Here is a 27,129-nt window from a genome sequence, read left to right on the forward strand (position 1 = left end):
CTGCCCCGGCACCCGCTTCCCACATCCTCCCTGGCTTCAGGTCTCATTCACTCTTCAAGACCTAGTTCTGGGCCAGGCGTGGTGGCTCACGCCTATAATTCCAGCACTTTGGGAGGCCAAGGCAGGCGGATCACGAGGTCAGGAGTTCAACACCAGCCTGGCCAACATGGTGAAACCCCGTGTCTACTAAAAATATGAAAATTAGCTGGGCATGGTGGCGGGCACCTGTAATCCCAGCTGCTCAGGAGGCTGAGGCAGGAGAATTATTTGAACCTGGGAGGTGGAGGTTGCAGTGAGCCGAGATTGTGCCATTGCACTCCAGCCTGGGCGACAGTATGAGACTACGTCTCAGAAAAAGAATAATAAAATAAAAAAGTCCTAGTTCTAGCCCCATGGGACTAATAGCTCCCCCTGACTTCTCCTTTTCTGAACGTCTATACAGTTAAATAATGTCATGATTACAAATGGCTTTGTATCTGTGTTGCTCCACGTGGGTTAATAGGTCTGTTTAGGTAGGCTCTGAGCTTCCTTAGAGCAGAGACTGTGTCGTACGTGGCGTTTATATCCTGTGGGGTGTCTCCAGGGGCCAGCACATCCTAGGTACTCAGGGTACTTAGTGTTTAGTTGATAAGCCAGTGGCAAAAAAGAGTGATTTCCTACGAAGATAATTTCTCTTTTTCCTGGCAGCTCACGGATAAAACGTTCTCCCAAGCCTCGCCGGAAACACCAGGTCAACGGCTGTCCTGCCGACGCTGAGAAGGACCGGCTCATCACCACAGACAGCGACGGTACCTACAGGAGGCCCCCCGGCGTCCACAACTCGGCCTACATCGGATGCCCAGTGCGTGCTGCCGACTCTCGCTTCTGGAACCGGGGCGGGGCCGCTCCTAGAAAGATGCGCGGAAAGGGGAGGAGAAGCAGCAGCACTGGCTGCCGCCCTCTGTTGTGTCGGTGCCTGATGCCTGATGGCTGATGCTCCCGGGCCCTCTAGGTCATGAAGTGGGTGGGGTGGGGTGCCACCCCTTCTGAGGGGAGCGTTGAGTCCTGTCAACCAGGGTGCTGCCGAGTGCCACCTCTGGAAACACACTCTGTGTTTTCCTTCTCTATACGTAAGCCCCGTTCTCTCAGACTTCACAGTGGGACTTTTTTGAGGTTAACTGGAAAACAAAGAGAAATATCCTCAAGGTTTTTTTCCTTCTCCCTAGTTAGAGGGTTATTTGGTTTTGTTGTTTATTTTTATTTTTATTTTTTTGAGACAGGGTCTTACTCTGTTGCCCAGGCTGGAGTGCAGTGGTGTGATCCAGGCTCACTGCAGCCTCAGCCTCCTAGGCTCAAGTAATTCTCCCACCTCAGTCTCCTGAGTAGCTAGGACCACAGGCATGTGCCACCATGCCCAGCTAATTTTAAAAATTTTTGAGGAAATGGGGTCTCAACATGTTGCCCAGGCTGGTCTCAAACTCCTGGCCTCAAGTGATCCACCCGCCTTGGCCTCCCACAGTGCTAGGATTATAGGTGTGAGGACATGACCCTGAGATCAGGAGTCTTATGCTGTACTGAGAGCTAGCCCGGCTGGATTTCCTAGTGAGAGGAGGGATATTTAGGGTTTTATTTCCCTGTACTATCCTTGGAATGCTAAGAAGATAACATATTTGCTTATACATATTTTGCTTTTATGGGAGAAAGGGGTTAATAGAAATTAAGAAATAATAAATGGTGGCTCAGGCCTGTAATGCCAGCACTTTGGGAGGCTGAGGTGGGCGGATCGCTTGAGCCCAGGAGTTGGAGACCAGCCTGGACAATATAGCAAAACCCCATCTCTCCAAAAAATACAGAAATTAGCCAGGCGTGGTGGTGCATGCCTGTAATCCTAGCTACTTGGGAGGCTGAGGTGGGAGAATCGCTTCAGCCCAGGAAGTTGAGGCTGCAGTGAGCTTTGATTGCACCACTGCACTCCAGTCCGGGTGACAGAGCAAAACCCTGTCTCTAAATAAATAAATAGGGGATTATATTTTTCCAAAGTAAAGGAGGTCCAGACAGATTTGCTTGAAGTGTTAAAGGCAGATATTGATAGGGTAAGGTGCATACACACAGACTGCACTGAGTAGGGGAGAGAGAACCAGCCTCACTTAACCACCCATGAGAAATACAGACACAAAGATACCCCAAGACAGAGAGGGTGAGCCAGGTGCAGCTAACTCCGGCAGCACTGGGAAATATAGGGTGTCCTCAACTCCGTGCCAGGAGAGCCCTTCCTTGCCACAGCGGGCCCCTTTCTCCTCCCGGAGGCACTCACAGAGCCAGCCTTGTTTAGAGACACGTTAGCAAAAAGCACACCCTTCGAGAAGGGATTTATAATGAACGTGATCTCTTTAGATAGAGCTCATAGAAATGGTGAGCAGTCATTTCTTAGTTGAGTTTTGTATTTTTCTCCTAAATTATATAAAGAACTAGCACTTAAAGACGCTAAATATAATTACACAAATGTGCCAAACATTATTCTGGGATGGAGCCTAAATACAACTGAATTATGATCATCTGAAAGAACCAGACTTTTCCTTAGGAACGTATGGTATTTCTAGGGTCCTAAAGACCAACCTTCTTGATCTCATGAGGATCGGGGCGATTTCAGAGAGTTGGGCTGTCTGTAAATGAAACTACTCTCTTCCTCAGTACAAGGAATTGAGCAGTTCCTGTTACTTTCTAAATGCAGTGCATGGCTGCTCTTACAGTAGGTGGCGCTCTTGTGCTGTGTTGAGTTCTGGGGGTAATTGGACACCTGTGGGGTTTGGCTTGATCTGGGGAGGGCTCCCCAGGGTTGTCACCCGGAGCTTTTGTCTGTGCCAAATGGAGACTTGCCGTGGTGTGGAACTAACAGATAGAAGGGACAGCATCCCTTTTTCCCCTTCACTTCTCTAGCCAACCTGGGCTCCTCTCTCAAAGGAATCTGTGGGGAGCCCTCTCAGTCCCCTCCCTTTGATTTTTTTGAATGATTGAGTTTTGTATGGGGACGAACCTGTGTTCTCCTGGCTGTCTTCATTCGCCTTCCTCGGTGACCCTAGACCAGCCTTCTTTCGCGGTGGCTTGCTGCATCGTTTTCTTTTTTCCTTAGCGGGGAGTGCAGAGATTCCTCCTGCTGTGGGTGCAGAGCAGCCTCTTCTTGGAAGACACCACCCCAGAGGGTGCTTGCCTTCAGTGGCTCCTTTTTTCAAAGATGTCCCCAAAATAAAAATCTTCCTCAGATTTTGAATTCTGAAACACGTACTTTAAAAGATCACGCCTGTCTCAGAGCTCATTTTTTCTTAGGTAGTTTATCTTTTTTCCCCTCAACTTTTATTTTAGAATCAGTGGTACATGTACAGGGTTTTTTGTTTTTGTTTTTGTTTTTTCATCTTCAAGCCTATACTGGGGAAGTACTATGCGTTTTTGAATTACCTTCAATTTTCCACTTTCCCCTCAAAAATATCTTTTCCTTGAGGGGTGTGTTCTCCTAAGGCCAAGAGAAATATTCCTTGGTTCCTTGTAACGGGGGTTACCATTATAATCCAGGCCTCGGTAGAAATCCAGCCAGCTGCATGTTTTTGTAAGTTTCTTTTAATTTTTTTATTTTTAAGACACTCCAGCTCTGTTGCCCAGGCTGGAGTGCAGTGGTGCAATCACGGCTCACTGCAGCTTCGACCTCCCTAAGCTCTGGTAATCCTAAGCCTCCTAAGTAGCTGGGATTACAGGTGCATGCCACCTTGCCTGGCTAATTTTTGTATTTTTAGTAGAGATGGGGTTTCGCCTTGGTGCCCAGGCTGGTCTCAAAACTCCTGGACTCAGTGATCCTCCTGCTTTGGCCTCCCAAATTTCTGGGATTGTGGACATGAGCCACCAAACCTGGCCTAAATAAAGTTTTATTGCAACACAACCACACCCATTTGTTGGCTTGATACCAATGACTGTTTTTGCTGCAAGGCAGAGTTGAGTAGCTGTGACAGATTATATGACTCATGAAACCTAAAGTATTTACTGTCTGGAAAAAGTTTGATGTAATTTGTCATCCAATCCAGACACTGGAAAGTGTAAGGGGGTATACTATTAATCATTACCGTGGGACAACAGGCATAAACTGAGGTTGTCCTGGACAACCAGGCTGTCTGGACACCCTCTTACAACACCCACAACGGACTGCAAAATAGGCACCAAAATCCGTAACTTTGATGACTAACAGTAAAAAGATGCACATTTATTTCTGAAGACTGATAGATAAACTGTATCTGAACACATCTATATGTGAAACATCTATAGTCTATATATAGATGTTAGAATATAGGAAGTTGAGTAAATCCTCTTCTTGGCCTGCAAGTTCTGTAGTCTTGCCTGCAAAATGAGGAGAAAACAAGAAGGTGAAGGACAGGAAATGGAAGCATCCCGGCCCAGGAGCTCCTGGCCTTCTGGCAGGATTCATGGGGGCCAATGGGAATCTGAGGGGACTGTCCTTCCCATAGGCAGATCATCTCTCTGGGTATAGGAGTTTAGTCTTCTCTGCAATTCTGGCCACTGAGAATGAGATTGGCAGTGGTTATAGCCGCTGGGGACTCTACTCAAGTGTCTGAGATCCTTTCCCACAGTGGAATCTCAGTTTGTGCCTGCAGTTTTTTGTGTCACCACACTGCTTGCTTCCTTGCAGTAGAGCCTCATAGGCAGCCACCGGAATCACCGCCAGGAACATCGCTTCTGTTTCTGGAGAAACCCTCTTACTTACCAGTAGACAGTTCTTCCAGACACACCCTCCCTTCCTTCCACACGTGAGCCGTAGGTTGGTGGTACACTGCTGACCAGTCTTCCTCATCTGCTCCTCAAAAAAATCAAGAATTGGAGAAGGGCGTGACTGTGGACCTTTTTCCACCTCACAAGGAAAGGAGCACAGGTTCCCTCCAAGGTGACATGGTCAACTAGAGGTCACCTTGGAGTCCCGGATTCTCATTTAGAATTTCTCAATGACAAATCTCATTTAGTGGAACCTCCACTGGGATGTTGCAGTTTGGGAGAAATGGACTCATAAGCCCAAGCGTGTCACGGGCAAGAGAGGGAGGTCTCCAGCAGGGACTGCCGTGGAGAGAAGAGCGCCTACCCCATCTCACGAGGGCAGTCGCTGCTTCACGGCAGTTGGTGGTTTCTGTGTGGAGTGAGGGCCCGGTCATGCCAGAGCTTCAGACTCAGTCAAGAGAACCCAGCAATCTGAGTGTTACTGTGAAATTTTCAGATGTTTAAAATAATGGCTATCAGTTAAAAGAGTGTGCAGGCCAAGCAAAACCTGTCTGTGGGCTGACTGGGTTTACTAGTCTTGTATGGTTCTCTCTCAGTTTGGAGTTAAGAACCTACTGCCCTTCACGCTGGCAGGAATAATAACTGATCACCCATAGAAGCATTTTCCAGATAGGGGGCTAAGGTTAAGAATGTGTCTGTAGAGTAGTTTATCTTTGTAATAGACTCATGGATCCAGACGGGCAAGGGAATGTCTTCCTTGGCCCCTTAAGTCCGGTGATCCAACCAGCTGGGCTAAACTGCAGGCACGTGGCAAGTGAAGCATTCTAGATAGAAGCTGCCCACCTTCCTCACAGAGGGTATGGGGTCCCCAGCCCCTCGGGCAGAACCTCTTCTCTCTTCACTGTGTCTGCTGCGGTCATGCTGTCTGCGCTCATGGAGCCTATGAGACCAGAAAGGATGACTTCTTCTGCGTTGGTTCCTGGTTTTGTCTCTCACAGTTTACCCTGCATATGTTAGGACTGTGTTTTGCTCATAACAGTATTGGGAAATGAGATTTAAAAAATCTTTATTGTTACTTATGTTTCTACCTCTTAAACAGTAGGTATAGAACACAATTTAAACCTTTCTTTGTTTTTTTTTTTTTTTTTCCGAGACAGAGTTTCGCTCTTGTCACCGAGGCTGGAGTGCAAGGGAGCCATCTCGGTTCACCGCAACGTCCGCCTCTTGGGTTCAAGTGATTCTCCTGCCTCAGCCTCCCGAGTGGCTGGGATTACAGGCATGAACCACCACACCCAGCTAATTTCTGTATTTTTAGTAGAGACCAGGTTTCACCATGTTGGCCAGGCTGATCCCAAACTCCTGACCTCAGGTAATCCACCCATCTTGGTCTTCCAAAGTGCTGGGATTACAGGCAGGAGCCACTGTGCCTGGCCAATTTAAACCTTTCTTAATGACTCTTGTGATCCAGAGATATGTTCATTTTAAAGACAAATGGTTCTGAATAGTTTTCATAAAATAGACACTATAATTGCTTACACACATACATAGGCTTTTTTTTTTTTTTTAAGAGTCTAGATCTCTGTCGCCCAGGCTAGGGTGCAGTGGGGCAATCATAGCTCACTGCAACCTCGACCTCCTGGACTTAGGAGATCCTCCTGCCTCAGCCTCGCGAGTAGCTGGGACTGCAGGTACTCACCACCACCCTCAACTAACTTTTCAGCAATCTTTTGTAATGATGGGGGTCTTGCTATGTTGCCTAGGTTAGTCTCAGATTCCTGGCCTCCCTGGAAATGATCTTCATGCCTTGGTCTCCCAGGTTGCTGGGATTACAGGTGTGAGCCACTGCACCCAGCCCGCATACATAGTTTTAATATGCATAGTTTTAAAAGTTTTGATCTTTTAAGGCTATTTTCTGATAGTCAATAGACTACTTTTTGACTGCTAGCTATGAAAAATTTACTAGTGTTTTTTAATACATAAACTTTGAAATAAGTTTTTTGGCTGTTTAGAGGCTTTCAGTAAAAGTGTTCACTTCCAGGTGCTGAAATGCCTTGTAAATAGTTGAGTGTTGTTGAAAAAATGATTGTTGAATTTTGGCAATTTTTTTTCTGATTCAAGCCTCCCTGCTCCTTCCTGTGAAATGTAATGCACATTCCTCAGCTGTCATTTTTTAATTTTTGTGAGACAAGGGCTCACTCTGTCATCCAGGCTGGAGTATAATGATGCGATTATAGCTTACTGCAACCTCAAATTCTTAGGCTCAAGTTATCCTTCCACCTCAGCCTCCCAAGTAACTGGGACTACAGGTATACACCACCACACCTGGCTAATTTTTTTTTTAATTTTTTATTTTAGAGATGGGGTCTCACTGTGTTGCCCAGGCTGGTCTTGAACTCCTGGCCTCAAGTGCTTCTCCACCTCGGCCTCCCAAAGTCCTGGGATTAAAGGTGTGAGCCAGTGTGCGCAGCCTCAACTGTCATTTTTTAATTCTTAACGGTAGAACTTTTCCTCAGTGTCAGGAAAACCATTTAGGGTTGCCACAAAAACTCGTGTGTGATATTTCCTTTGCCATTTCCCACTGTAGTCGGATCCTGACCTCCCAGCCGATGTGCAGACACCATCCTCGGTGGAACTGGGGAGATATCCAGCCCTTCCTTTCCCGGCCTCCCAGTACATCCCACCCCAGCCGTCCATCGAGGAGGCACGCCAGACCATGCACTCCCTCCTGGACGATGCCTTTGCCCTCGTGGCCCCCAGCAGCCAGCCTGCCAGCGCCGCAGGTGTGGGCCCCGGAGTCCCACCTGGCCTGCCCACAAACAGCACCCCTTCCCGGGAAGAGAGGCGAACCACGCAGTGGGGGTCCTTCTACAGCCCAGCCCAGACGGCCAACAACCCCTGCAGTGTAAGTACTGGCCTTCTAGAATTCTCTGGTGGGCAAGATGTTGAAGCTTTGTTGCCTGACTGCCTCACTTTCAGGCTCCGCACAAAACTGCGGTTGCATTTGATAAGAATTAAAACTCGGATGATGGGTCTTAGTTTTTATCTTCTACTAAATTAATTCTTAATGTTGGAAGTATCCATTTATGCAGGTTTACAGGCTCATGCCTGTAATCCCAGCAATTTAGGAGGCCAAGGCAGGAGGGCTTTTGCTTTGTGAAGGATTGGAGGGGGATTTTATGGAAGCATCTTTCTGGGTTCAAAACAGTGTCACGGAATGGAGGTGGGGTAACTGTCAAATGTATTCTTGTTGATGTCTCCAGAAAAGTTGCAGTTGAGAATGTATCCAAATCGTTCGGTTTCCTGTATGGCCACCTGGTACTGGAGAGACCCCTGAGGTTCTGAGATTGTAGGCAGCCAGTCCCCATCTGGGCAGTGACAACCACTTTCAAATGTCGCTTTCCATCTTGGAGGTTGACATTTTAGCATTTCATCTGCCTTTGTGATCACTTACGTTTTTCTTAGTCCTTTCAAATTTACCTTCCTGAGAGATGGAGAAGAAGTAAAACTCAAGGAAGTAAAGCTAACGTTATTTTCTGCTGATTTCAGATGAAATGATTGGCCAAAATTTGACTCTGGAGAGAAGCTAGTGGGTCACAATATGAATTTATTAGGGAGTGTTTATACTGGGTCCACCTTGTTACATGGAATTGGGTGGCAATAAACATATGCTAAAATACTTTTTTATCTCTGAAATGGGTTTACATTTTAAAAGTAAAAGCCTTCAGCAAGAGATTGTCTCCAGGGTATGGGAGGCTGAGAGCCTACAGTATGGGGAACTGCTGTCATGTGGGGTGGGAATATCATTCTATCGAATCATTACTGTTTTTAATTTTAAAATATAGCTTGTTCCAACAAATATCTTCAAAATTACAACTGGTGGTTGATAATATTTCAGGAAATGCATGGTATAGGACAAACCTCGGTGGTAAAATAAATGTGGATACAGCTGCCATCGGGTCACTTTAAAGTTTTCTCATTTGCTTATTCATTCAAATATATTTACAAAGCGCCTGCTGTGTCGCGGGTACTCTGCTTAGGTGCTGGAGATAGAGTAGTGCACAGTGTAGGTCCCTGCCCCCCCAGTTCTTGCATTCCAGTGGAGGCTGTCTGGACAATCGAAACTAATTCCAGTACAGCGTGGAAGGTGCTATGGCCGGAGGAGGTGATGTGGGAGGGGCGTCTAGCAGAGCCTTGAAGTCTTTTGGGAAGGATTTTTCTGGACAAAATAGCATCTCCGTGGAAGTCTAAAGGGTAATTAGTGGTTGTCAGTTGAAGAAGGATGTGCCAGGTGGCGGGAAGTACAGCAGAGGCATGGAAATTAAAGTGTATGGGACAGGCTTCTTTTGGACAAGATGGAGGAACAGAGCCTGGGTTTACCTTCCTTCCTGAAACAACTGAAAACACTGAAAGGAGTATCTGGGTGACTTGACATTAAACTTTAGGCAAGAAAGGACAGGAATCAATGAGAAGTGAACTGAGCCCTCCAGTTGCCCCAGCTTACGTCTGGAGTTTCTAGTCATGGCACAGCAGGTAGGACCCCAGGCGGAGCTCCGTGGTCTCCCTGAGTTGAAGAAATGGAGTTTGGAAGTCTGGGGAGGAAAAGGCAGCTGGAGTTCACAAGGGAGAGAGCAGGAGAGCAGAGAGATGCCCTGGGCAGGGTGCTAGGCATCTGCAGAGAATCTTTGTTTGAGTACTGATCAGTTTATGGGTACACAGAAACTACCCAAAAGAGCCCCCCAAAAAGATGAGTGGAAACAACCCTCAAAATTCACACAGGCCTGGGAATAAGCTCTTGCTATGGATTGAACTGTGTCTCCCCCAAAATCACATGTTGAAGCCGTAACCCCCGACATGACTGCGTTGGAGATGAGGGCCTTTAGGGAGGTAATTAAGAATAAATGAGGCTGGAAGGGTAGCGTCCTGATTCAATAGAACCGCTGCCTGTAGAAGACAAGGAAGAGACTCCAGAGGTCTCTCTCCAGCCAGGTTAGGACACAGAGAGCAGGCAACTTTCTGCAAGCCAGGAAGAAAGCCCCACCTGAAACTGAACACTGCCAGATGTTGATGTAACACTTTCCAGCCTCCACAACTACGAGAAAATCAGTTTCTGTTGTTGTTGTTGTTGTTATCGCTTTTGAGACGGAGTCTCGCTCTGTCGCCCAGGCTGGAGTGCAGTGGCGTGATTTCAGCTCACTGCAAGCTCCGCCTCCCGGATTCACGCCGTTCTCCTGCCTCAGCCTCCCGAGTAGCTGGGACTACAGGTGCCTGCCACTACGCCTGGCTAGTTTTTTGTATTTTTTAGTAGAGACGGGGTTTCGCCGTGTTAGCCAGGATGGTCTTGATCTCCTGACCTCGTGATCCATCCTTCTCGGCCTCCCAATTTTTTGTATTTTTAGTAGAGATGGGGTTTTACCGTGTTAGCCAGGATGGTCTCAATCTCCTGACCTCGTGATCTGCCCGCCTCGGCCTCCCAAAGTGCTGGAGTTTCTGTTGTTTTAGGCCACCATTTCTAAGGTATTTTGTCATGGCAGGCTCAGCAGTTGAATACGGTTCGTTTTCCAACAGTTGGTGGAAACTGCATAATTCATGCAATATCAGTTAGAGTATTTGGAAGAGTTTTGCCTCAGTAATGAGGCAAAATTAGCCCCAACTTAAAGCAGCTCTGGTTCCACCTAAAAAACCACAAAACCATAACATCTAAACCCAAGCAAAGCTCAAGAATATAGAAACACAAAAATATGCAGCATTCAATAAGGTAAAATTAATAATGTCTGCATCAAATCAAACAGACAAGCAAAGAAGCAGGAAAATGACACAGATGATAAAATTAGTAGACAAGGTGTATGTGGTGTTCACACCTGTAATCTCAGTACCTTGGGAGGCTGAGGCAGGAGGATTGCTTGAGTCCGAGAGTTTGAGACAAACCTCGGCAACACAGTGAGACTCTGTTTCTACAAAAAATATAAAAATTAGCTGGGCACTACTTAGGAGGCTAAGGTGGGAGGATCACTTGACCCTGGGAGGCTGAGGCTACAGTGAGCCATGATTGCATGATTGCACCACTGCACTGCAGCCTGGGCGACAGAGCAAGATTCTGTCTCAAAAGAAAAAAAAAAAAGAGAGAAAAAGAAAGAACTAGTAGACAGGATATCACAAGAATTCTTATAATGGAGTTCCATAGATTCAAGAAGCTAGAGGAAAGATTGTACACATTAACTAGAAGGATTGAAGATGTTAAATGATAAAAGTCAAACTTAGAGATGAAAACTACAGTCTCTGAGATGAAAAAATATACTGGATGGGATTGAAGTCAGATTACATATTGGAGAAGAAAAAAATTAGTGGGCTGTAGTAATAAAAACAGTATGGTACTGGCATAAAAACAGAAACCTAGACCAATGGAACAGACTAGAGAGCCCAGAAATAAATCCACACGTATATGGTCAACTAATTTTTGACAAGGGCACCAAGAGGACATAATGGGGAAAGGATAGTCTTTTCAGTAAATGGTGAGGGGAAGACTAGATTTCCACATGCAAAAGAATGAAATTGGACTCTTAGACACAAAAATCAACTCAAAATGAATAAAGGACCTAAGTCTAAGACCTGAGATGATAAAAATCCTAGAAGAGAACATAGGAGAAACTCCTTGATATTGACCTTGGCAATGATCTTTTGGATATCACACTTATCACACCAAAAGCTCAGGTTATACAAGCAAAAATAAGTAAATGGTACCACATCAAACTAAAAAGCTCTGTATAGCAAAAGAAAACATTGAAAATGTTTCAGTGAAAAAGGCCACCTACAGACTGGAAAAAAATACTCATATACCACATATCTCATAAGGACTTAGTATCAAAAATTTATTTTTAGAAACTCTTACAACTCAATAGAAGAAAAATAAATAATCCAATTTAAAAATGGGCAAAGGATTTGAACAGATATTTTTCCAAAGAAGACATAAAAATGGCCAACAGGTATATGAAACAGTGTTCAGCATCACTAATCATCAGGGAAATACAAATTAAAACCTCGATGAGGTTGGGTGCAGTGGCTCATGCCTCTAGTCCCAGCACTTTGGGAGGCAGAGATGGGCAGATTGCTTGAGCTCAGGGGTTCAAGACCAGTCTGGCTAACATGGTGACACCCCATCTCTACTAAAAATACAAAACTTAGCTGGGCATGGTGGCACATGCTCGTAACCAGCTACTCAGGGGGTTGAGGCACAAGAATCACTTGAACCCGGGAGGCAGAGGTTGTAGTGAGCCGAGATCATGTCATTGCACTCCAGCCTGGGTGACAGAGCAAGGCTCTGTCTCAAAACAAAACAAACAATACAAAACCCTCTATGAGATACTGCCTCACACTTGTTAGAATGGCTGTTATCACAAAGATAAGAAATAACAAATGTTGACAAGGGTGTAGACAAAAGGAAACTCTTGCAGACTGTTAATGGCAGTGTAGATTGGTACAGCCATTATGGAAAATAGTGTAGTGGTTCCTAAAGAAATTAAAAATAGAACTACCAGGCCAGGCGCGGTGGCTCACGCCTGTAATCCCAGCACTTTGGGAGGCTGAGACGGGTGGATCACGAGGTCAGGAGATCGAGACCATCCTGGCTAACACAGTGAAATGCCGTCTCTACTAAAAATACAAAAAAATTAGTTGGGTGTGGTGGCAGGCACCTGTAGTCCCAGCTACTCGGGAGGCTGAGGCAGGAGAATGGTGTGAACCCGGGAGGTGGAGGTTGCAGTGAGCTGAGATCACACCACTGCACTCCAGCCTGGGCGACAGAGCGAGACTCCATCTCAGAAAAAAAAATAGAACTGCCATATGACCCAGCAATCCCTCTGCTGAGTATATACCCAAGGAAGGTAAAATCACCACTTTGTAAAGGTATCTGCATTCCCATGTTCATTGCAGCACTATTCACAGTAACCAAGATATGAAAGTAGCCTAAGCGTCCATCAGTGGATGAATGGATAAAGAAAGTGTTGTGGTGTATATATACAATGGAATATTATTTATCCTTTAAAAGGAGATCCTCCTATTTGCTACAACATGGGTGGACCTGGAAGACATTATGCTAAGTGAAATAAGCCAGAAACAGAAAGAAAAATATTGCATGATCTCACTTTCATGTGGAATCTTAAAAAAAAAAAAAATACCACAGATGGGAGGGGAAAGGAAATTGGGAGATGGAGATCAAAGGATACAAAGTAGGGGATGTGTAGGATGAACAAGTCTAGGGATCTAAAGTACCAAATGAGGACAATAGTTAATAAAATTTTATTATATTGGAGATTTTGTTAAATAAGTAATTTTAGCTACTTTTGTCACAAAAAAGTATGTGAGATGATAAATATGTTAATTTACTTCACTGTAAGTAACCATTTTACTACCTGTATGTAGCCAGTAAAATGTTGTAAACCTCAAACATACCCAATAGAATTGTTTTTAAAAAGATAGAGTGGCCAACATTTTTCCAAGTTTGGTAGAAACTGCAGATCCACAGATCCATTGGTTGGTGAACTCTGTGTGCAAGAAATATGAAGAAAACTATTCCAAAAATGCCATAGTCTAAATTGCTTAAAACAAGTGAAAAAGATCTTAAAAGTAGCCAGAGAACAAGAACACATTATATACAGTGGAACAAAGATAAGGATGGCAGGAGAAATCTCATTGCCCAGAAGGTAGTGGAACAAATCTTCAAAGAACTGAAAGGACCAAATGACCAACCTAGAATCTATATCTAGCAAAAACATCTTTCAAAAACTAAGGTGAAATAAAAATGTTTTCAGACATATAAAAGCTGAAATAATTCATCACCAGCTGACCTGCATTATAAGAAATGTTACAGGAAGTCTTTAAGGCAGAAGTACAATGATACCATATGAAGACCTGGATCTACATACATATATGAAAAACACTGGAAATGTAAATATGTCTGTGGGGAATTATTTTTTAAAATCCTCTCTTCATTATTTAAAACTTTAAAAAAGATAAAATTGACTATTTAAAATGAAGGTAATAAGTGTATATTGTGGGGAGTTATAACATATATAGAAGTAAAATATATGAGAACAGCAGCACAAAATGCCAAGAAAGGAGAAATTGAAGTTTTCTATTTTAATGTTCTTATACCATACATGAAGTAGAATAATAGTGCTTAATGGTAGACTGTAATAAGTGAAAAATGCGTAATATAAACCATAAAGCAACCTATTATTAGCTAATAAGCCAACAAAGGAATCAAAATGAAATCATAAAAAACAGCACAAAAGAAGGCAGAAAAGGGTCCAGGCATGGTGGCTCACGCCTGTAATCCTAGTACTTTGGGAGACTGAGGTGGGCGGATCACCTGAGGTCAGGAGATCGAGACCATGCTGGCCCAACATGGTGAAATCCTGTCTCTACTAAAAATACAAAAATTAGCTGGGTGTGGTGGCATGTGCCTGTAATCCCAGCTACTCAGGAGGCTGAGGCACAAGAATCACTTGAACCCAGGAAGCAGAGTTGCAGTGAGCCAAGATCATGCCATTGCACTCCAGCCTGGGCGAAAGAGCGAGACTCTGTCTCAAAAAAAAAAAAAAAAAAAAAAAAAAGGCAGAAAAGGAAGTGAAAAGTGATAAAGCACAGATGGGGAAAATTAAAAACAGATATCAAGATGGTTGATTTAAATCCAGCCCATCAATAATCACATTAAATGTGAATGGCCTAAACACCCCTATTAAAGGGCAGAGCTTGTCAGTTTGGATAAAAAAGCAAGATCCAAGTATATGCTGCTGACAAGAAACCTTCATTAAATACAAAGATACCAATAGGTAAAAAGGAAAAGTATGGAGAAAAGTTTGGAGAAAGATATGCCATACTAACACTAGTCATAGAAAGCTGGAATGGCTATGTTAATATTAGCCAAAATAGGGCTCATAGTAAAGAATATTATTAAAGATTAAGAGGATCATTTCATAATAAAGTGGTCAGTTTATCTGGAAGACACAAAGTCTTACATGTTTATGTGCTTAGTATTAGAGCTGCAAAACACATTCAGCAAAAACTGATGAAACTGCATGTAGAAATAAATCTACAATTATGTTGCTGAGAATATAAACAACTAGAAGTCTTATGAACTGCTGGTGGGAATGTAAAATAGCACAACCACTTTGAAAAACAGTTTGGCAGTCTCTTTAAAAAGTTAAACATATATCCTATCATATGAACCAGCTTTCTCTTCCTAAGTATTTATCCAGGAGAAACAAAAACATATTTTCATACAAAGACTTGTACATCATGGCAGATTTATTTATAATAGACCCAAAGAAAACAGCAGCACATAATAGTACTCCATTTACAAATATACCACATTTCTTTATCCATTCACATGTAGGGTCTATTATTTAAAATAGTCAGAGTTCTCCAGAGAAACAGAGCTAGTAGTGTTTGTGTGTGTGTGTGTGTGTGTGTGTGTGTATGCATATGTGTTTGTATGGAGAGAGTGAGGGGGAGAGAGAGAAATTTACTTATTATGAGGTGTCAGCTCATGTAATTATGGAGGCTGAGAATCCCATGATCTGCTTTCTGCAAACTGGAAACCCACAGAAGCCAGTGGTGTAGTTTGGCAGATTTGTGTTGTTATTTCTCTCATTTGTGCACTGTTCATAGGTGTTGCAGATTCAAGATTCCCTGATAATGCCTTATAAATTCAAGCCCACAGTAAGATTTTTAAATAAACACCATTATTCAGTGGCTTTCTTATTGTGGATTTTCGATGTTACCCTGATGTAGTTGGATGAGAATGCTAGCAGTTTAATCTGGTAGAAAACCAGGATCATTGGCTTTATCCATGCATATCTAATAGAATTTCAGTGTGTTTATAAATGGATCATAAAGTTAGTGTTGCCAAGGGGAGCCTGATCACTCTCTATTTGCTGCTATTTGCTTTTTTTTTTGGTTAAAAAAAAAAAACAACAACACAGGAATGTGGATTTCTTTTTTTTTTTTTTTTTTTTTTTGAGACGGAGTCTCGCTGTGTCTCCCAGGCTGGAGTGCAGTGGCGTGATCTCGGCTCACTGCAAGCTCCGCCTCCCGGGTTCACGCCATTCTCCCGCCTCAGCCTCCCAAGTAGCTGAGACTACAGGCGCCCGCCACCACGCCCGGCTATTTTTTTGTATTTTTAGTAGAGACGGGGTTTCACCATGTTAGCCAGGATAGTCTCGATCTCCTGACCTCGTGATCCACCCGCCTCGGCCTCCCAAAGTGCTGGGATTACAGGCTTGAGCCACCGCGCCCGGCCAGGAATGTGGATTTCAAGGTGCCTTCAGTTACTGCATGAGCCTTTATTTGCCATCTGATGACATTGCTCCTTTTTTGTGAGGATAAGCGTGTTAGTTATGCATCAGTGAGTCAGGCCAGTTGATAGTTGGTGTAGCTGCTTCCTTGAGAAGGTAAGCTGTCTCTGGACTAGTCCTGTGAGTAGCCAGTACAAATCTCTGGGCTGAGACACTTTACAAGCAGGCCTCACTGTCTGGTTGCTTTACCTCAGGCCTATCCCAAACTCTACCAACCATCTCACTTACGTTTCTCACTCTGTTGGCCTGTGTTTTATACTGAATAGAAAAAAGGGATGCATTAAAGTGGGATTTTTATATACATAGCCGATTGAAACCTTCAAATGCAATTTTGTGCCCCACTTTTTTATATAGGTGTGATCCATCCTGCAACAGAATCAGATAAATTCTGTGATTTTTTTTTTTTTTTAACTTTTCATCAGGGCATGCAGTCCTTAGAAATATGACATTCTTTTTCTGATGAGGATAGAGTTGAAATCCTCACACTACAGAGATACAAAAGATAATAAGTGGACAGCTATTTTTCATTGTTTTTCTCTTAATATGCCACTAAAACCTCCTGAGACTTTGGTAGGTAAACTGGTAAGCATTGACTTTTTTTAAGATTTTGCATATGAATGTGCTTTAAAAACCCACACTCTGCCGAAAGCACCAGCACTGTGAATAATCTCTATGTAGTCTCAGATTTCCCTTTAATTTTTTGGAAAATGAATGGAAGCTTCTTTTCGTTCTCTTCCTCCCTTCGTCCATAACTCCCTTTCCCTCGTTGTGCCTCAGTTGGGGAACTCCACAAGGTTCCACATGACAGCCAAGGGGATGGAAGCAGAGAGAGTCAGAAGGTGAAGTAATCTGACCACAGTTTCATATTTAACAATCCCCTTAGAACTCTATGAATGTGGAGATCATTATATTCTCTTGGCATAAAGGAATAGGCCCAGAGATGTTAAGCCAGTCTGTCTGACTCCAAAACCTCTACTTTTTCCCTCACAAAATAGATATTTGTTCACAGGAGAGTGTCTGGTTTTGGAAACCATGGGCGGTGCGGGGTGATTGGTGAGAAGCATGGTCTTTGGAGTTCAAAAGACATAGGAGGAAATCACCTAATTTCTTTGTGAGTTGGTTTCATTCATAAAACAGAGGCAGTGAGTACTTTTTAGTGATGTTGTGGGCTTGGGTTAATGCTCATACAATGCTTAACTCAAAATACTAATTCGGTAAATGACAGCTTGTAAAAAGAAAGATGTCATGTTGTAGCAACTTCAGAAGCAAGGCTGACTTAGACCTAACTTAGACAGACCATTGGTTCCAACTGACTGCAGCCGGACAGACTCTGCCCATAGTTACTGTTCTTCTGAAATATCTAATTCCAAAAAGAACAATTCACAGTTATTGAAAAGAAATGTTGAAATAAGAATCCCACGTATATTAGGGTTAGGATATATTGATTTCACCAGGAATACAACAGATTTCTTAGATGTGTATTTCTTTAAATCATGTGGCATATTGTTTTAGTCAAAGAACACTTGGCTAGTTCAGATTAGCTCAAGTAAAAAGAGTTGATTGAAGGATACGGGGGCACGTTATGGAACTTAAGGGCAGAAAGTATAGCTGGGTCTCCTGGGGACCAGTAAATGGTCAGAAACAGAAGGTGCTGCCTTGGTCTTGTAGAGTCTCTCTCGTTTCTGGTTTTCTTTTTTTGCAGCATTCTACAACATGAGGCAGGATTTGATACTTGAGTTGCTTGAGGTATTTGACTAGGTACTGGGCACCACTGGGTCTCGCTGACCTTTGTGGCCCATGTGGTTGGAGTCACTGTGCTAATTATGGGCACTCAGGCCTGCCTTTTAGCAAAAGATATGAGGCCCTTTAGCAGAAGATACAGGTTTGCAGCAGAAGATACAGATGGATCTGTAGGGAAGAGCAGGCACAGAAAGCCTGTCAGCTATTCATATTCGTAGTTGTAATATACAAAAGAAGGAAAGATCTAGAAATGAGTTATGTGTTTTCTAAAGTCTGGTAGTGCAAGTCCTCAAACTGAAACTTGAGTACCAGTAACATGCTAAGTTTTAATGAGAAAATAATTCTCTTGAAAGTCGATCCTGTAAAGCTGAATTTATAAGTTTGCTGTTGTCACTTTATAATAAGTATTGAGTATTAATCTTCAATTTCTTTTGTATGTCTTCCAGAGATATGAAGATTATGGAATGACTCCCCCAACAGGTCCATTGCCAAGGTAAGGTTTTCAAAACAAAATGTATTATCACTTTCTCACATAGGCTGTTTTTAAAAACTTTATAAACCCACTAATTTTAGCTAATATAAGCAGATGTAAAACTCTGAGTTGTATATTCTCTTGATCTAACTAGAAGAGGAGGGGAAAAAAGTTGGAATTTAAGTTCTGTTCCAGTAATGACAGGCTAGGTAATTTGGACCAACTCTCCTGCTGAGGATGACTGGAAAAGCTGAACAAGATATTAACATTAAAAACCCCAGAGAGCTAACAGAGCAGTGAAGCAGTATGGGACCAAGATCCAGGAAATTCAGAGGCATGAGCCCTGCTTCTTGGGCCAATTTTTCCCCAGGGACATCTGTGGATTCCAGAAGAAGCACCTGGGAAGCCAGGCAGAGCCTTTGTCAGACTCATGGGGTTGGAAGCACAAGGGGAGACCCTGGTAAACACCCGAAGGTTTTGAGTTTGTACCCTTAGGGGTTAGCTGTAGGAATAAGGGTGAATCATAAGCAGATCAGTCCCTGCAGGAAGTAAAGGTCAGCTTTGAAAGTTGATTGGGGTTGCTCCCTGGCAGAAACAAATGAACATCCCTTTTAGAAGAAGATTACATCACTCTAGGCCTTACATTATTGCTACAGTAGCCCCCCTTCCACACACCCCCACACCCACCCCCAGGCATATAAGAAAAAAAAAATACAATTTTTTTAAAAAGGAAAGAAATAGACAATAGAAGCAGAACTACAGATAATGGAGTTATCAGACACAGATTCTAAAATAATTACACTTATGGTTAATATGGAACTAAGGTCCATTGTTCAGGAAGATGTAAAAGGGCTACTTTATGTTAGACTGTTATAAGTGAAGGATTCTAGTGTAGTTCTAGGCTCACTAGGAGAATGCTTAAATATAAAATAGTAAGGAAGAATAAAATAATACAAAAGAAGGTAGGAAATAGAGAAAAGAACTTAGAATTTGCAAGACATGCAGAAAGATAAGATAGTAGATATCTAAATTCAGATCTAGAATTAATTACATTAAGTGTTAACAACTAGATATTTCAATTTAAAAGACAAAGGTTATTAGATTTGATTTAAAAATATATTTGGCTTGTGAGCGACACATCAAAAAATATAAAGATACAGAAAGGATATAGAAGATTGGAACAACGTGATTAATCAATTTGACCTAATTGACATAAATAGAACCCTGGACTCAACTGTAAAATACATCTTCCTTTAAAACACATTTTAAAAATTTACCATATGCTGGACCATAACAAATCTTAACAAATTTCAAGAAGTGAAATCGCTCAGGGTATATTTGCTAATCCTGGTAGAACTAAGTTAGAAACCAATAATAAAAGATAAAACCCAAAACTATAAAAACCTTGGAAGACATCCTAGGCAATAGCATTCTGGACATAGGAATGAGCAAAGATTTCATGATGAAGACGCCAAAAGCAATCACAACAGAAGCAAAAATTGACATATGGGATCTAATTAAACTTAAGAGCTTCTGCACAGCAGAAGCTCTAGTTTGCAAATATTTTCTCCCATTCTGTAGGCTGTCTGTCCTATAGAATAGGAGAAAATATTTGCAAATTATACATCTGACCAAGGTCTAATATCCAGCATCTGTAAGGAACTTAACAAGAAAAAGAACAAACAACCCCATTAAAAAGTGGGCGAAGGACACAAACAGACGCTTTTCAAAAGGAGACATACATGCGGCCAACGAGCATATGAAAAAAAGCTCAGTATCACTGATTGTTAGAGAAGTGCAAATCAAAATTACAATGAGATATACCATCTCATACCAGTCAGAATGGCCATTATTAAAAGGTCAAAAATAACAGATGCTGGTGAGGTTGTGGAGCAAAGGGAATGCTTATAAACTGTTGGTGAGAGTGTAAATTAATTCAACCATTGTGGAAGGCAGTGTGGCGATTCCTCAAAGGCAGAAAAACAGAACTACCAACTGGCATCAGAAAACAGCAGCACAGAGTGGATCCAGCACAGACCAAATTGTCACAGAAAAAAATGCTTCATAAAATGTGTTTTGCTTAGTATATTTAAATAAATAGAATTTAATTGATGTTAAAAAAACAGAACTACCATTTGACTCAGCAATTCCATTAATGGGTATATATACAAAGGAATATAATTGTTCCTTTGTATATATACAATTGTTCAGCTGTGAAGAAACATGCATGCAAATGCTCATTGAAGCACTATTCTCTAAAGCAGAGACATGGAATCAACCTAAATGCCCATCAGTGACAGATCAGATAAAAAAAAAGTGGTATGCATACACAATGGAATACTATGCAGCCATAAAAAGAGCAAAATCATGTCTTTTGCAGGAACATAGATGCAGCCAGAGGCCGTTATCCTTAGCAAACTAATGCAGGAACAGAAAACCGAATACTGCATGTTCTCACTTATAAGTGGGAGCTAAATGATGAGAACTCGTGGACACAAAGAGAGGAACAACAGACATTGGGGCCCACTTGAGGGTAGAGGGAGAGGATCAGGAAAAATAACTATTGGGTACTAGGCTTAGTACCTAGGTGATGAAATAATCTGTACAACAAACCCCTTTGACTTGAGTTTCCGTATATAACAAACCTGTACATGTACTCCTGAACCTAAAATAAAAGTTAAAAAAAAAAGCAAATCTTTGATGGCAAGTTAATTAGTACTCTTGTAAGTAACCTGCAGTACACTGAAGAAATCAAAATGGAAATCAAAACACCCTAAAATGAATAATAATGAAAATATAATAGGTCAGATGTTGTGAGGTGCAGCTATAGCAGTGTTCAGGGGGAAATGTGTTGCCTTAAATGCGTATATTGGAAAGAAAAGTGGCTGAAAAATCAGTAGATCTAAGCATCGACCTCAAGATGTAAAAAAAGATGATCCAATTAAATGTGAAGGAAGTAGACAGAAGGAAATACTAAAAATAATAATATCAATTAATGAAATAGAAAATAAATACCACATTAAGAGAGGATCAGTAAAACCAAAAGTTAGTTCTTTGAAAACTAATAAAATTGATAGACTCTCACAAGTTTGATCAAATAATCTGTGCAACAAATTATCAATAAGAAGAATGAAAAGGGCGCATTAATCCAGATCTTACATTAACAAGGAGATTTTATGAACCCGTTTTTGTTAATAAATTTGGGGCTGGATGCAGTGGTGCGTGGTTGTAATCCCAGCTACTCTGGAGGCTGAGATGGAAGGATTGCTTAAGCTCAGGCATTTGAAACTACCCCGGGCAATACAGTGAGACCCTATCTCAAAAAAAATTTTTTTTTCTGGAATAGAAAAATTCCTAGAAAGAGAAAACTTGAATAGTCATATAACTATGTTTAAAGTGGAAATCATAATTACAGTACTTCCCACAAACAAAGCTCCAGGCCCAGGGGCTTCAGCAGTGAGTTCTACCAAACACTGAAGGAGGGAAAGGTATCAGTATTAAACAAACTCTTCTAAAAAACAGAAAAAGAACACTTCTCAGTTCATTTTATGAAGCCAACATCACCTTGACACCAGGGACAAGGGCAAGAAGGACAGGGACACTGCAGGAAAGGAAATTGGGGGCCAGTTTCTCATGAACATAGATATTAAAAAATTGAAACTAAATATCAGTGAGCATAACCAGCAGTAGACACAAAAGCATCTCATATTACAACCACATTGGATTTCTTTCCAGCAGTGTAAGGATGATTTAGCATTTAAAAACCGAGCAGTGTAAGTTACCACTTTAAGGAGAATAAAGGAGGGAAATCTTGTCATTTCAATAGATACAGCAGGTGGTAAAATTCAACATCCTGTCATGGTAAAAATCTTAGCAAACAAAGAGTAGAAGCGAACTTCTCGATTCTGATAAAAGGTATCTTGGCAAATATTACTGAATGGTGAAATGTTAGAAAAAGTCTGCCCTCTGAGAGTGGGAATAAGACAGAGATATCTGCTCACATGACTTCTATTCAAAATTGCACTGTAACAAGGCAAGGAAAACACAAAAAGAGTAAAGAATTCAAAGAAAGGAGTAATACTGTTATTATTCACAGATGATATAATTCGGTAGTAGCACATCCTAAAATGTCAACACACAAACTGTTAGAATTTAGGGAATTTAGCAAAATTGCTAAATAGCAAGCCAACTAAATTTCAAAATAACTGGATATAAAATCAGTATACGAAAATCTGTTTTATTTCTGCATGTAAGCAACAAACAGGAAAGAAAAAATTTTCAAAGATGTCATTTAAAATAACACTTAGAAATATAAAACACCTCAGAATAAATCTAACCAAAGACTTTTAAGACCTCTAAAGAAAGATGTTCACAGATTGGACAACTCAATATTTAAAAAATGTCATTTCTCCCCATGTGATTTGTAGATTCAGTGCAATCCCATTCACAATCCCAGTAATTTCTTTTTAATATGTGGAAACTGACAGATGGATTCTAAAATTTATCTGGAAATGCAAAGGGCCAAGAATAGCCCAGACACTTTGAGAAAGAAGAAGGAGGTGTTAGGACCATTCTAAATATTGTACATTGCTGTCAAGTGATGGAGATGGTGCAGCATTGCTGTGAGTCTAGAGAAACAGACCAGTCGACCAGCTGTGTGTGGACATTGGTTTATTACAAAGCTGTCATTGCAGTAAAACAGACTGAATCTCAGAAACCAAAGCCAACCATCCCTTCAGTGACCAGAAGTCACACCGAAGTAAGAATGTTATCTGCTTCCTACTTACTTTTTCTATTTTTTTTTTAAACCATCATCATTTTCAGAGGGGTTTGCTTTGCTTTTCTCCAGCCTTCCTCCCCTACCACACAGCTCTGTGGTCCAAAAGCAGCAAAGGTAAAACTGGCAAGGTAAGCTCAGGTGATGCAGGGCAGAAGTTAGAGATGGGGGACCATGACCTGTCCAGTTACCCAGGTTAGTCCCATTTTTAATAGCTTTCACCCTCAAAAGTGTTGTGGTGTGGATGATAAATTATATAAACACCCACTTTAAAGGATTTTAGAGTGTTGGATTGCAAACCATGTTAAGAATAAACGGATGGAAATGTTGGCGAGAGGTGGGGGAAAGTAGGGAGAATTAAGTGAATGACAAGAGCTAGTTCGTGGGTGGATGGTCCAGAGATTGTGGTTCGGTGAGGTGTGGGCTCCAGTTTACAGGTCTTGAAGGACGAGCATGCCTCATGGAAAGCTCTTGGATCTATAAAGTCAGGGATATCACACGTCCCTCTCTGAGGCCAATCTAAAACAACAGCAGTTATTTAAAGAGAGTAACCTAGGTAGCCTGGGTTTCAGTTTATGAGATATACTCTAGAAACAACACTGGAGAATAAGTGCAAGTCAACCTACATTCTCACCAAACTGGTTACATCTGTGAATTACAGGTTCCATGTCGTTTGCAAAGAACTATAGCAGACTATTATCTTTTTTTTCTTGAATTTCTTCAGAAGAGTGTTTCTCAAGGTGAGGTTCTCAGACTCCTGGAGAGTGCTTGAGACCCTTTCTTGGTGGGGGGGGTCTCTGAGATCAAAACAGCTTTCATAGTATTACTAAGATGTTATTTTCCTTTTTTCCATTGTATTGACATTTGTACAGAAGTGCAAAAGCAATGGTGGGTGAAACTGCTAATCTTCTTCTTCTTCTTCTTCTTCTTTTTTTTTTTTTTGAGATGGAGTCTTGCTCTGTCGCCCAGGCTGTAATGCATTGGCACAATCTCGGCTCACCGCAACCTCCACCTCCCAGGTTCAAGTGATTCTCATGCCTCAGCCTCCTGAGTATCTGGATTACTTGTGACGCACCACCATGCCAGGCTAATTTTTGTATTTTTAGTAGAGATGGGGTTTCACCATGTTGGCCAGGCTGGTCTTGACCTCCTGAGCTCAGGTGATCTGTCCGCCTTGGCCTCCCAAAGTGCTGGGATTACAGGCATGAGCCCTGACGCCTGGCCAATACTGCTAGTCTTTAGCATGGATCCATGCAGTACCACCAAATTGTATGAGTAGTCATCATATTCTTCACGGCTCTGTAATCACAGTTTTAAAAATGTGATTTATTAATTAAAAATTTATGTTAGCATGTCCTTGGTGAGGTAGTCAAAATCATAAACCTAGACTCTTATTAAACCTAGACCCTTAAGTCTTTAGTAGTCTGTTTGACAAAAGGGGAAATACATAGAAAGCATTTCTGTGGAATATGGAATTTTGAAGGGAAGCCCTTGCTCCCATTGTTTGAGTGGAGACTGAACTGAACCAACTGCTTTTTTGCTTTTTACTTCAACAAACAGCTGGCAGACGTGGTTATTCAGACTCGGGTGTTTGGCAGACACTGTCTTGAAAATGAATGAAGTGAGCCTGTCACTTCAAGAAAAACAACTGCCAGTATTTGTTGCTAATGATAAAATGAGCTTTCAAGTGAAAATCTGAATTTTGGGAACTTGTCTGCCTGCCACTGTGAACTTGACAACTTCCTAGCACCTCAAGACTTTTCTGGATGAGTTTGATGATGAGATTAATGAAAGAGATTTTTCGATACTGCAAAATGAGAGGTAACAATATAGAGAAGGTTTGCATAACTCAGTGAACTATGTTCCAAATGACAGATGTCATAAAATCAAGCATGGGTTAGAGATCCTTTCAAAGTGCAAGTTGGAGCTGTGGGTTTTAGCGTAACAGAGTATGAAAAGTTCACCAATATCATTTCAGATTCCATATTGCAACTGACCCCTGAGGAACTAACACTTGTTGAATTTTTGTGTGGTATCAAGAAGAATGCCTGCAATATTTAAAAAATATTATCTGAAAAGGCTCTTAAAATACTCCTTCCTTTTCCAACTATGTATTCTGTGAAGCCAGATTTTCTTCCTAACATTGAACAACTGACAGGATGCAAACTCTATGAGAATCCTTCTATTAAGGAAATTTGAACAATATAGCGCTACTCTTCTCACTACTTTTTTTTGAGGGAGGATTGATGAATAGTTAATTTCACAAAAAATATTATGTTCATATATAAGTTTAATTGTTATTTGTAAATAAATTTTTTAAATAAGTATTTACATTTTTTTCCATTTTAATTTCTAATCTGGTAAATATCGATACAATCCACATAAACAAAAGCTCTTGGGAGTCCTCAGTAATTTTTATGAGTCAAAAGAGGTCTGGAGATAAAAAAAAAGTTTGCGATCCGCTGCTTTAGAACACTGCTTTTCAGCTTTGACAGACAGCAGGATCATCTGTAGCTTTAAAAATTACCGCCGTGTTGGTCTCACCCCTAGTGCCTCTGAATTCGCCTGGGGTGCAGTGTGAGCGTCGTGATTTTTTCAGGCCCCCCAGGTGATGCCGACGTGCAGCCAGGGGTAGGAAGCACAGCACTGGGCAGATGCTGGCGATGAGCAGGCCCTGGCCTTGTCAGCATCAACTGTATTGCAGGCACTGTTCTTAGCGCCGGAGGCAGGGCAGTGAACAAATAGAAAAGTCCCTTCCCTCGGGGAGCAGGAGAAACATCTCTTCCCTTTCTAGGAGAGGAAATGGCTAAGCAGGTAGACAAATAAGGGTTACCTTCTGTGAGGTTGGAGGTGGACCTCATGAAATACCAAGGCCAGGGTGCAGTGGAGTCCTGATGTGCTGGTTTGCTTTGCCTTCAGACCAGGTTTTGGGCCCGGTTTGCTGCAGTCTTCAGAGCTGGTGCCCCCTGACCCCCAGCAGCCACAGGCGTCCGCTGAAGCCCCATTTGCTGCCAGAGGGATCTACTCGGAGGAGATGCCGTCGGTGGCCCGGCCTCGGCCTGTCGGGGGTACCACAGGTATATGTGGTTGTTTAGCTTCCATTTGTGAGCTATGGGACATTTACTTTTTGGCTAAATTGAAAGAGATTTTATTTTAGGTGTCTCAGAGTATCAGTTTGCAGTGGTCTCTGTCGCTGTTCAGGGCTGTTTCCCCTCAGATCCTGACTGAGATGGAGGTGGAGAGAGAGGAGACAGAGAGGCCGAGCTCCTAAAGCTGCTGTCTGCTGATTGGCTCTGGAACCAGGCCCTTCATGTGAAATTCACGGCACACTTCCTCCAGGAAAAATGTTTCCAAATCCTTACTGTAAATGGAAAGATCTAGGTCTGAGCACTTTGGATGGCATGAAAACAAGATTTCGTTTTCAAAAAGGTGCTTTTTTCAGCTTGAAATGAACAACTCTCAAAGTCTGGGTGACAGAGCAAAACTATCTCAAAACAAAACAAAAGCAAGTAGTTTAAGCCAATTCCAAATTTGCAATAATTGGTGGATATTTTTTCATTATGGCTTTTCTAGGAAATTCTTTTATTTTGCATTGTCTGTTACTCAGCAAAACAAATAATATATCCTGGAATCCTCTAGGTTTTCCTGAACTTTACAGGTGCTTTGCTTTGTGGTGAGTCTTGATTCCCCTGCGAAATGTTAGGTATTTGAACTTCCCTGCCTGGCATGTATACTAAACAAAATTCAGATGTATTAATTTTTAGTTTAAAATCTGAACAAATATAGAAATTATACATATCAAACATTCAAAAGGAAATTATTTTAAAATTTCTATTAGATGAAATTATGTAAAAACGTATAATAGAAAATGTTAAGATCTATTAGAAGGATTATGTTTTTAACTATAGAAAATTATGAAACATGTATTTGTCTGAAAATTGCCAGTTATTTTCAAAAAAAGAAAATAGAGTACCTAGGAGAAATTTACAGCACCTCATGATCAAGAAGTATTTTTATTGTAGAAGATACCTCAGATAAAT

The 27,129-nt window shown here is 41.8% G+C and overlaps 1 protein-coding gene across 4 annotated transcripts in view; it reads left to right on the plus strand.

The window, feature by feature from the left end:
* Positions 1-27,129, plus strand: part of LOC105471308 (KIAA1549 ortholog) — a 201,853-nt gene that overhangs the window by 111,028 nt on the left and 63,696 nt on the right. For all 4 annotated transcript variants that reach the window (XM_071094402.1, XM_071094401.1, XM_071094399.1 and 1 more), the window contains exons 15-18: positions 688-841; positions 7,334-7,651; positions 18,287-18,333; positions 26,009-26,166. In XM_071094402.1, coding sequence (XP_070950503.1) covers positions 688-841; positions 7,334-7,651; positions 18,287-18,333; positions 26,009-26,166 — 677 coding nt within the window. The remainder of the gene's footprint in view (positions 1-687; positions 842-7,333; positions 7,652-18,286; positions 18,334-26,008; positions 26,167-27,129) is intronic.

This window comes from Macaca nemestrina, chromosome 4, assembly GCF_043159975.1.
Source record: "Macaca nemestrina isolate mMacNem1 chromosome 4, mMacNem.hap1, whole genome shotgun sequence".
Taxonomy (NCBI): Eukaryota; Metazoa; Chordata; class Mammalia; order Primates; family Cercopithecidae; genus Macaca; species Macaca nemestrina.